Source organism: Rhea americana, unplaced genomic scaffold, assembly GCF_003343005.1.
Source record: "Rhea americana isolate MKP2758 unplaced genomic scaffold, rheAme1 scaffold_41, whole genome shotgun sequence".
Classification (NCBI taxonomy): Eukaryota; Metazoa; Chordata; class Aves; order Rheiformes; family Rheidae; genus Rhea; species Rhea americana.
The window spans coordinates 176,588-187,145 of NW_028186546.1; the positions used below are offsets into that span (position 1 = coordinate 176,588).

The window sequence follows — 10,558 nt, forward strand, 5'->3', positions numbered from 1 at the left end:
CCTCCGTGGGGACCCTCTGTGGGGACCTTCCTGCTGCCTCCCCCGAGGGGGACCCTCCATGGGGACCCTCCTGCTGCTTCCCCTGAGAGGGGGATGCTCCATGGGGACCTGCCACGGGGACCCTTCCAAATGGGGTCTTCTCCAAAGAGAGTCTTCCTCCTCCCAGAGGGGATCTTCCCCCCCCCCCATCCCCCAGGAGCTCTCCAAAGGAGGAGACCTTCCCCCTACCCCCCCCCCCAGACTCTTCTGTAGGGGACCCTCCTCCCAAGGTGCGTTTGTCCCTCYTGACTCACCCCTCCTCTCTTCTCCAGGCTACCTGCTGTCCAAGTGCTGCTTCCCCATCTTCAAGGCCAAGGTGGGCAAAGCCAAACGGGTGCGGACCATCTTCACCAGCGAGCAGCTGGCCCGGCTGGAGAAGGAGTTTGCCCGGCAGCAGTACATGGTGGGCACGGAGCGGTGCCTACTTGCCACGGCCCTCCACCTCACCGAGGAGCAGGTAAGGTCCTGCCACTCTCCTGCAGTCTCCTGCCACCCTAAAGGTCCCTCCTTTCTGCTGGGGGGTTCCTGATCCTGCATATGCAACAGGCATTATCTCCCCTTGTTTTGAGGAGAAAAGCCCAAAGTGAGAACCTGGGAAGGGGTCTGGAGCTGGGTAGTGGCTCCGTTGCTGCTGGCCACCAAGCTCTCTTTGCCTCTGGGCTGGGTTTTCTCCCCTCTGGGACTGGAGGGAGGGCAAGGTGTTGCTCCACAGAAATATGAAGAGCAAGTCCTGTCCCGTTGGCYGTGTCCGTGGACACGGCCCAGGAGAGGTGAAGCTCTCCTGGGGGGGATACTTGCTGCCTTTTATCACATCAGTATTCACAGTGCAGGGCTGGGCTCCTGTTTCAACSTGTGCTCAGAAAATGGGCTTTTYCTTTAAWTTGTAATTGTMATTCCTCTGYAAGTGTGTTTCCTCTAAATMCTCTAAATTTTCTTCTAAATTGTTYTTAAATACCTTAAATAAAAAGGCTCACAATTGGGGAAACAGTCTCAGAAGCAGCAGTGCCAGGGCTGCTTGAAGSGGTTGAACTTGGTTCCCAAGTTAATGCTGAATCTTCTCTGCTGCTGGCAGGCACCAGAACAAAGTGAATTCAGCCCCTGGGTTCAACTGTAGAGTTTTTCATCCCCCTGGGGACAGAGAGCACCCCCTGGTACTCTGCAATACTGAAACTTCAGCTGACTGCTGAAGGCAAAGAATCRAAAAGCCCAAAATTAAGCCAGGATTTAATTTCAGCTGGAGCAGGATTGGGCCCCTGCATTAGGGATGTGTGTGGGAGGGGCTGGAGCTTGGCAGGGGATATCTGTCCTCCTGATCAGGTGGGGGAACATCTCTGGGGCTGAGTGTAATTAAGGGGTTTTTAGTGTCTAGCCTTGGCCTGAGCCACTGAGGTTTAACAGATCATGGGCCCTATGGAGAAGTTGATCTTAAGTCAAACTTTGCCTCTTCCTCAGGTGAAAGTCTGGTTCCAAAACCGGAGGATCAAGTGGAGAAAACAAAGYCTGGAACAGCAACAAGCCAAACTAGCCAAAATGGGCTTGGCCACCCCACAGAGGAGCCCGGACTCACAGAGCCACCATGGTGAGGAAGATGGGGACTTCCTGACAGAGGACAGTCGGGAAGGCACCACGCCATCCCCTTGCTCGGAGACAGCAACTGCACAGCCCCCTGGACAGACTGTTGCAACGAGCTGCTGAACTGTTTCTTTGGGCCACATTTCCCATATGTATTATATTAATRTATCATAGCTGGCAATGAGTATATCTAATATATACGGGGCAGCAATTATTTTTGCAGTGCGAAAATAAATTATTTATGCTACTCTKTTTAGAGAGAGACTTCAGAGCARATGTTGTCCTTCCTGCTTGGCTTGSCTGCCCCGATTCTTCTGTGGGGCATGAACTAACTCTCGATGCTTCCCTGAGCATTTAGCAGCTTGAAACTGTAAGCCAAAGGCTCCTGCACCCCYATCTATGTATTAAGCCATCATAGCCACCTTTTCCCTCCACAAGCAATTTGAAATGTAGCTGTTAATGTCACTCAAGTAATTCACTTAGTGATTTCACTCTTCCTCTCCCCCAAACTTCACTAACTTAACTTTGTCCAACTCCTTTCCTTTTGGTTTAAAATAGACAGCAAGCTGGGTTCTTGGTGCATAGGAGTAATCTCCTCAGACTGGGAAGCTGGTAAAATAGTGGAAACACTGCGGCTTTGGAATTTTTTTTTCCCCTGGGAACACTTGCTCTAAAGCCAGAGAACGGGCTGCAGAGATGAGCTCTYCCTGGATGGCTGATGGCTGAAGTTGGGCTTGCCTGGGTCGGTTCATCCTTTCCCAGGGAAGGGAGGTGTCTGCCTGCTGGCAGCCTTTGCAAGTCCAAATCCTGCCCCGAGACCTGAGACTTGTCAGGCCTTGTCTTTGCAGGGGGAGGGGGAGGAGGGACGTGACTTTCCTGACACAAGTCACTGGCAGAGCTGGGAGGGAGCTGAGGGCACTGTTTTGCTCGAATTTCAATCCCACTTTCCAGGGACAGTCCCCAAAGGATGCCAGGATGCTGCCTTGAGGCAGGAAACCTGAGGATGGGAGAACACCTCTTCTTTTTGACATTTGATAGAAGTGCACTGAGCTTTAAAATCCAGGCAGAACAACTGCAGACRGTGGCAGCAAGCATTCAATAGGGGTTTGCTCCCCAGAGCAAGCCCTGAAGCTCGAGGGGGAGCTTGAGGGAGAGGGGCTAAATTGTTGCTGAACAGGACTTCAAATATGCAGTGAGACCTGGGGCCACCACACCCAAAAGTCCCCTTAGCCACGCTCATCCCAAAGGCGTTGGGTGTTCAGATACCTCCTCTTGCCCTAAAACAGGTCAGGAGCCTCACAGAGGCCAGGTCCTTACAGAATTTGGGTCCTTCCAGCAGCAATAAGGGATGCTAAACCCCTGGTGATGCCGCCCTCAGGATCTCCAGTGGGCTGCRTCCCCCACCGCGCAACCTGCAGCCAAACCAAACCCACCTAGGGCATCTTCTGCACCAGCACCTGCCCCCCTCGCTGGGGCTTGGGCACCTGAAGGCGGCCAAAGAGCTGGGCGCCGAGGGCAGCGCAAAGCGACGGCCGGTCCTCCTCCACGGGATTAGGGAATGGGATTAGGGAATTTATTCCCGTGATGGCTGGAGAGGGGGAGGATGGGGGAGAGGGGGAGGAAGCGAGGAGAAGGGGATGATGTGACGGAAGCTGCCCTTTGGTTACGGCTGTGTTCGGAGCCGGGATTAGCTGGCGCGTCTCAAAGAGCCCAAACTGTGCAAGCGTCTTCACACGTCCGCTGCAAGCCGAGGGCGCGCCGGTGGGTTTAGCCCGCTAATCTGCCGTGCCGGCAGGTTTATTGCAATYGGCCTGGAGACAACGGGGCTTCCGCGGGGTGTTTGAATACCGCCCGGCCAGGGGCCGAGCTGATTGAGGGAGTTAAGTTGTTCTCAGGACAGGGTTAATCCTCCGTGAGCTGGCCGCAGGATTGGACCTTGCCCGTGGTGCCGGGCTGCAGYGCCGAGTCGTCTCGCGGCCTCCCACCCGTGCTGCGAGTGATGCCCGTGCTCAGCCTGACTCCGACACAGATGCAGACGGCGTCGGCGGGGAAATGTCTTTCGCTAACACTGCAGGGCTCGACTTGAGTGTTTCAAAAAGTGACTTTTATACGGGCTGGGGTTAACTGTGTCCGTGATTTGGCTTTGACCGGGAGCCAGGAGGTTTTTCTCCTCCTGCCTGATGTTCCTTGGGGGGGGGGGTCGTGGTCCAGGGAAGAATGAGGGGATCCAGGATACCTGGGTCCTGTCTCCTGCCTGCCGCTGGGCAGCAGGGTGCCAGAGGGGGGGAAGGCCAAGCCCTGCTGGCCTCTTACACGCTGATTAATTTGTTTGCCAGCTCCTCGGGGTGGGGAGGGAGCATATCTACAGGACAAAGCCACCCATCACTGCTCAAATGGGAACRATAAGAGCCCAGCACCCAGCTCTACGAACGTGATGGTTTCCAGAAAAGCCGAATTCAGCCGGGGTGTTTTATACCATGCCGAACTTCTGCTGGTTTGGGCATGACAGGAAAGAGGTGGGAAACGCAGCCTGGGCTCAAAAATCCCTCCTGGTGAGCGATGGAGGACATAAGGCCAATCTCGAAGCATGGTGCCCAGCTGCTCATCTCAAAGCCCCACCAGCCCCTTCCCAATCCCACGTACCCAGCAGCTCTCTTAGAGAAGAGACACTGATTTTTTTTTTAACACATCTGCAGAGAATGTGTTGGTTAGATAATACCAAGACTTAAGTAGTCTTATTAAGAGGGTGAGATTATCTGCTAAAGACATCATGCTGAGCCTCTCTCCCAGAAAATCTCTCCTGGTGTCTGTAGCCAGATAAGCAGGTAGATGCTTGGGGGACAGGTAGGCTGGCAGACGGACGGACGTACTTGCCCAGATGAAGAGCCCGACGGCTCCATGGATAAGCGGCGGATGAGTGAGATGACTCTGCACAGACGAATAGGTGTAAATGGACGGCGGGGTGGAGGGGATGGGACAGGGGAGATGGCAGACGGGATAACGGGACGGAGCCCATGCGGTACGGCTTTGCCACGGCTTTCCCGGGAACATTTCCTGTTCGTCTCCAGCCTCGTGGCTCCGTTTCTCATGGCTGATCCCCCCTCAACGCTCTTGTCCCGGGGAAGGTTCCCGAACGGGATTGCGGCTCGCCGCAGCCCGCTGCCGGCGGCGGGGGCTCGAGGCAAAGCCCCACTTGATGCGCGGCAGCGGGGTCGGCCGTGCGCGTTTCCAGGCTCCGGCTCCTCGTGTAATCTTGTTAAACGGTTCGGGAGCCTTCCCCCTCCTTCTCCTTGCTGTTTAATTCCTGATTGAAACATCAAGTAAAGCTTCCCCAGCACAGCGGGCGGCTCTGCCTGCTCCGTGCTGCTTGGCCTGAGCAGAAATAAGGGGGAAAAAGAGTAAAAGCCGTCGCGAGCAATCAAAGGAAGCTCCCAACAGCCCGTTTCTGTGGTCYGCCCGGGGCAGGACCTGGGTGTCAAAGGCAGCGTTTAACAGCCCCTCAGCGTGATATTCGTATTTTTCTGCACAAGTATTGCCCGAACTTGAGTCAGGCATAAGCCCTCTCGCCCTGTTGGCTTGACTTTCCTCTGGTCCAACCCCTCCGGTGCTCGGGAAGTCAGCGCACCCCTGCCAGGACCGGGGCTGGATCCGACCCCTGCTTTGCCCCATCCTTCCCCCCACTCCGTGCCTATTGATTTAATAAGATGGAGAGGAATTAACGGGGCTGGGGCGCTGGAATAATGAAAGATGAACAAAGCRGCAGCGCTGGCAAAGATGCTGCCAGCTTTTAATGATGAGGCCCGGCCGGTCCCCTGCTAGCTGGGTCCCTTTGGAGCGGCGATTAAGAACATACTGTTATTGTTAAGGCAGAGAGATAAATCCCTGCACCGTTTCTGATGTGATCAGCCAGGGCTTCTCCCTACAATTTGTGATCCTATTGTGGACGGTGTTTGCCCTGGGCAAGGAGAGTCTGGGAACCACTTATGAACCATCCTTTGGTCATTAGCCTCCTCGTTAGGGGAGAACAATGTCGGGGGAAAAAAAGATAATTGAAGGGAGCAGCAGGGCCGATGGTGGCACTCATGACTGTACCCATGTGGCCTCAATGCTTAGTTTGTTTATAATTCCCAATTAATTTTAAATGCATGGTTTGGGGATGCTCTTAATACCTGCGACTGCAACCCGCTGGCAGGCTTGGGAACAGGGCGCCTCTGTTCAGGGCCCGCGTGTGACCCACAGGGCGTCCTCCCAGGCCGTGTGTGGGGGTATCTCCATCCACTCCAAACCAGATGAATCAGGTGATAAATCAGGGAAACTCCAGAAATCCCAGGGCAGAGAGGTGCTTTCCCCATGCTGGGAGCAATGCAGTGACAAGGGGAACCCAAGTGCAGCAACGTCCCCATGTCCCAGGTCTCCATGTCTCACGTCTCCACGTCCCCTGGCCGGCTGGGCGCAGGGCCCCGGGGAGTGGAGAAGAGCTGCAATTCTTCAGGATGCTCCACATTATCAAGTGCTAATGAGACCTGTATGGAGCTGAGGTGCTTTGCAGGCCATTACCCCAAATTAACCTGACAAAGGAGCCCGGGCGGGTGTCTGAAGCGGGGCCCCGGCTGTGTATTGGCCGTCTGGGGCTGGGGGCAGAGGGGTGCTGCCCTCTGCCTTGGCCCACGCACCCTCTCCCCTTTGCAGCACCCTGCTTTGCCCGCAGCCCCTTGCAGAAAGCAAAGCGCCCAGAAAGCGTTTCCCGCTGCGCTGAAGAACTGAGCCAACGGCCCCGGAGGTTTGCCGAGCACAAGAGCTGGAGAAAGGTGACAGGGAAGAGAAGACGGGGGCAGCAGGACRTTGCTGTCGCCGTCAGCCGCCTCCGCCGCAGGCCGGCGCTTGGCCCATCTTCCTCGGAGGTGACACTTCTGCTCCCCCGTCCTCGTGTCCATGCCCACCTCCCCGTGCAGAGCGCTGTCACCCTTCTGGTGGCCCCGTGGCGGACCAACYCGAGAAGCGCTCGGCTGGAAAATAACCACCATCTTGGAGGAAGCGTTCCCTGTGGGCCCGGCTCCTGCAGATTGATCTATGGTGCTCGTCTCCTCTAGGCTTGATGATGAATGAACTGACACACATAAGTYATCCCCCAGGGAGAAAACTCGCGCTCCTTTTCTTTTGCAGCAAAGATGAAGCCCTGGTTTCCCTTGCCACCCGGGATTTGGTGGGGATCCATCTTGGGAAGATGGTGAGGGCCAAATTACCCTTTCCAAGAGCCACCTGACGCAGGGAGGTTCCCCATTGCCCTTTTGCAACCCCCCAGGATGTTCACACCTATGTTATCATGGGAAAAAACGGCCGTGAAAACTTGGCACGAGGGTGGAAGTTAAAGCCGGTGCTCGGCACCTGTGTTTTAGGCCAACGTTGTTTCCCTGAGCTCAGGATTTCAGGCTCCTCAGCTTGGCGGTGCAGGCCTTGTTGCCCCAACGAGCGCTATGTTCCCCCRGGACCTCTCCTTTCCCTGGTAGGGTCTGACTGAACGGATGCTGCCGGGTCGAGGAGATTTATTCATTTTTTTCTCCCCCCCCCCCCCGCTTTGGGGATGACTCAAGCCCCGGATTACGAATGCTCGCGTTTTCGCGTGTGCTCGCTGCGGGTTTTGGGAAATTTCCGCCGCATCTCTCGCCCGCTGGGGAGGCTTGTGGCTTGAGCGGCCTGCAAGCGCAGCCCGGCTCCCCCCGCGGACCGCGGACCGGGGCGAGGTGCGAAATTTCTCATGGGCAAACAAGGGAGAGCTGCAGGGTGCCCAGGAGCAGGGGGACGGCGAGGAGGAGGAGGAGGAGGAGGGGGAGCGAAGGAAGAGAGAAAGCGGCAGCCAGAAAAGGACAAAAATCCCGAAGGCAGCAACCCGGTTTGAAGGGTTGGGGCGTTTTCTATGGGGGGATTGTAAAATGCGCTCTCTCTTTCCCCTTTCCAGGGGGGAATAAGGGCTCCCCCCCTCTATCTGATAGTCATTAGCATCAATTAGGACCKTTTGAAGTAGGCAACATCTTTGTCTCTTTGCAAAAAAGAAATAAAAAAACCTTTCAGGGAGCCCATAATAACATCTGGAGCAAGGAGAGGCTGAGCTCAAGTTCCCTACTTTCATCTCTTGTCAAGGTACTTGGAATGTTAATGCAGCCTCATTCTTTAATGGAGTTATCAGGAAATGCTTTTCACCCCCTTCCCTTGGCACAGGGGGGATGTTTACAAAGGGCTGGGGGCTTTCTTTGGTTGTTGTTTTGTTTGGGGGGATTTTTTTTTTCTTTCCAGGTCCTCTGAGAACCCCCCCTTCCCCTTTTATTTTCTTCATTTTTTAAAAAAAAAAAAAAAAAAAAAAAAAAAAACAGAGGATCATGGTACATCCTTTCATCTCCGCGCCGGAGATTTTACGCCGGGGTTGGAAAAGGAGCCGGCGCGGCCCGGCGGCGGCGGGGGGCGGTTTGGGCAGCGAGCGGTTCCCAGGGCCCCCCCTCCACCCCGAGCGCCCTGTTTTCCTTGCTGCTTGGTGCTACATTTCCCAAGTCGTTAGCAGAGAGTGAAAATTTCCAGCTCCCGAACCGCAAAGCGTTAGCAGAGCACACAGTCCTAATGGGAAACAGAGAGCGTCATTAGGCAGCTAATCCCGAGGCTGGGGGAGATGCGGCCGGGCACCCGGCTGCCCGCGCCAGGCGTCCGTCTGGCCCGCTCGCGGCCCGTCCGTCCGTCCGTCCAGCCCGGCTGCCTTCGGCCCTGCAAGGCCTTCGCCCGACGGCCCGGCCGTTCTCTGGACCCGGAGCCAGACCCACGCGGCTCCCGGCCGCCGCTCCGTAACGCGGAGCACGTCCCGCGTTTCTCGCCGGGGGAAACGACACCTGAACTCCGGCGGCAGCCGCCACTGCTTGTTAAAGGGGGGAAAAATAATCAGGAGAGTTAATAGAGCCTTAATCGGGCAAGTTGAGAAGCAAAACATACCTAACGCCACCCATGTTTTAATCTGCGCCACCTTTGTGCAAACAGCGCAGGGGAAGCAGGAGCTGCAAAGCTCGGCTGAATTTGGAAGGATTTTTTCTACTTTTTTTTTTTTTTTAATTGGTGGGGGCATTTTCACCGAGGTGTTTCAGCGCTCACCTAACTTTGAACATGTGATTGCAATTAAGCCCATATTTAAATACTGGCAGGGTTGGGGCTGTGTATTTGTATAAGGAGCAATCAAGCAGCAGCTGTATTTATTCACTTATTTTGAAGCTGCTGGGGGAAGGACAGGATGCTAAATGGGAGGGGGGTAAAAAAAAAAGCGTTTTAAGGGAAAAGCTGATGGTCTCCTTTGTCTCCTGCAGGCATCATCTTCCCTTTAAGTTCTTATATGGGCTGCCATCAGCAGCSTGTTTCCTTGCTAACAGGATAATTATGCCAACAATCTCATTCTTTCCATTTGCTTCAAAATGCTCAAATCACTGAAAAAAACGTATACAAACACTTTATATAGAGATTTATATGGACATTAAAAATATATTTTACATGGAGATTTAGAGCCCGGCCTATTTTTATGGCTCAAGCAGTGAAAAGGAGCTTTAAAGGATAGAGAAGCTGGGTGTATACTTCATATAAGGCAGAATTTGCTAGATGCGGACAGCTTGCACGTGCGTGCAGAKGTATTTAACGACAGGTTATTAAGCAGCGGGGGACTTGGGCTCTGTGTTAACCCGGCGACTCTGGCGCAGGGGTTTCCCTGTGCTCGGGCACAACCGAGTGAGTTTTTTGGCGCGAAGTCCACGCTCGCGGAGGCCCGCGCATGCGCGCCGGTGCGCGCCGGGCTGCGGGCCCTCGCGTGGCGGCGGGGTGTTTTGTGCCACCTGCGGCTTTCCGCGCAGGCGACACGTTTACGCGTTCGGTTCTGGGCTGTTAAGCAGGTATTTCAGCAAAAACGAAGAGAAATGGAATTTCCCAAGCATGGTCACGGGCGGTTTAGCTTTTGCAACGTGCCGATGTGTCTGCGCGCAATTTGCCCCTCTGGAAATGAAGGCAACGTGTGGCTGATCTTTCTCGCAGCCTTCTGCAACACCGTGCGCGTGTTGTTTTTTTCCGTGTGCCTGACACACGTACACCCCGCAGCGCACACYCTCACGCAGCCTGTTTGCCTGTGAGCCCCTGCACTCACAGGTTTTGCGGGCGTGTGTCTGCCTGACATGCACAAGCATGCRTCCGGGGGTATTTCTGTCCTGGTGCAACCTGGACGGGTGGTGGGACGTGGTGCGGTGYGGGGGCCTGTGCTGGTGTGTCCCTAGCGCCAGCTGTGTGTGCAGCCGTGGGGGAGTGTGGGTGTCTGTGCAGGACCAGTCAGGGTGTTGGGGGCCAGAGTGTCCGTGTGGGTTTTGGTGTGGGTGTTAGTAGGACTGAAGGGGGAAAGTGTGGGTGTTGGTGTGGGTGATGGGGGGAAGATGACTGTTGTGGGTCTGCATGTGTAATCCGCAGGGGGGCTGGTCAGGGGGTTGGGGGTGTTGGTGTGGGTATCAGCAGGGGCTCGATGGGGGAAGGTATGTACAGGTGTTGGCGTGGGTGATTGACGGGGGAAGGTGTGTGGGTCCACAGGTGGGAGCCCAGGAGGGTGTCAGCAGGGTGAAGGGGAAGGTGCGGGTGTCGATGCAGGTGTCTCTGGGGAAGGTGCAGGTGTCAGTGAGGGTGTCGGGGGGAAGGTATGGACCCGTGCGGGCGCTGGGGGGAGGCGCGGGTGCCAATGCCCGTGTTGGGGGGGAAGGCGTGGGATCCATGTGGGTGCAGGGGGGAGGTGCTGGCATCCGTGCGGGTGTCAGGGGCAAGGCGTGGGTCCACGCTAGTGCTGGATGGCAGGTGTGGGTCCAGGCGGGAAGGTGCGGGTGTTGGTCTGGGTTTGGGGGGCAGGGCGCGCTGTCGGTGCGGCTGTTGGGGGCAGGTGCAGGTCTGTGTGGGT

The 10,558-nt window shown here is 55.8% G+C and overlaps 1 protein-coding gene across 1 annotated transcript in view; it reads left to right on the forward strand.

Annotated features, from left to right (window-relative positions):
• The window catches only part of LOC146590359 (homeobox protein notochord-like), a 15,725-nt gene extending 13,913 nt beyond the window's left edge, over positions 1–1,812 (forward strand). The window contains exons 3-4 of the mRNA XM_085314593.1: positions 312–496; positions 1,492–1,812. Coding sequence (XP_085170719.1) covers positions 312–496; positions 1,492–1,734 — 428 coding nt within the window. The 3' untranslated portion in view covers positions 1,735–1,812. The remainder of the gene's footprint in view (positions 1–311; positions 497–1,491) is intronic.
• Positions 1,813–10,558: the final 8,746 nt, after the last annotated feature.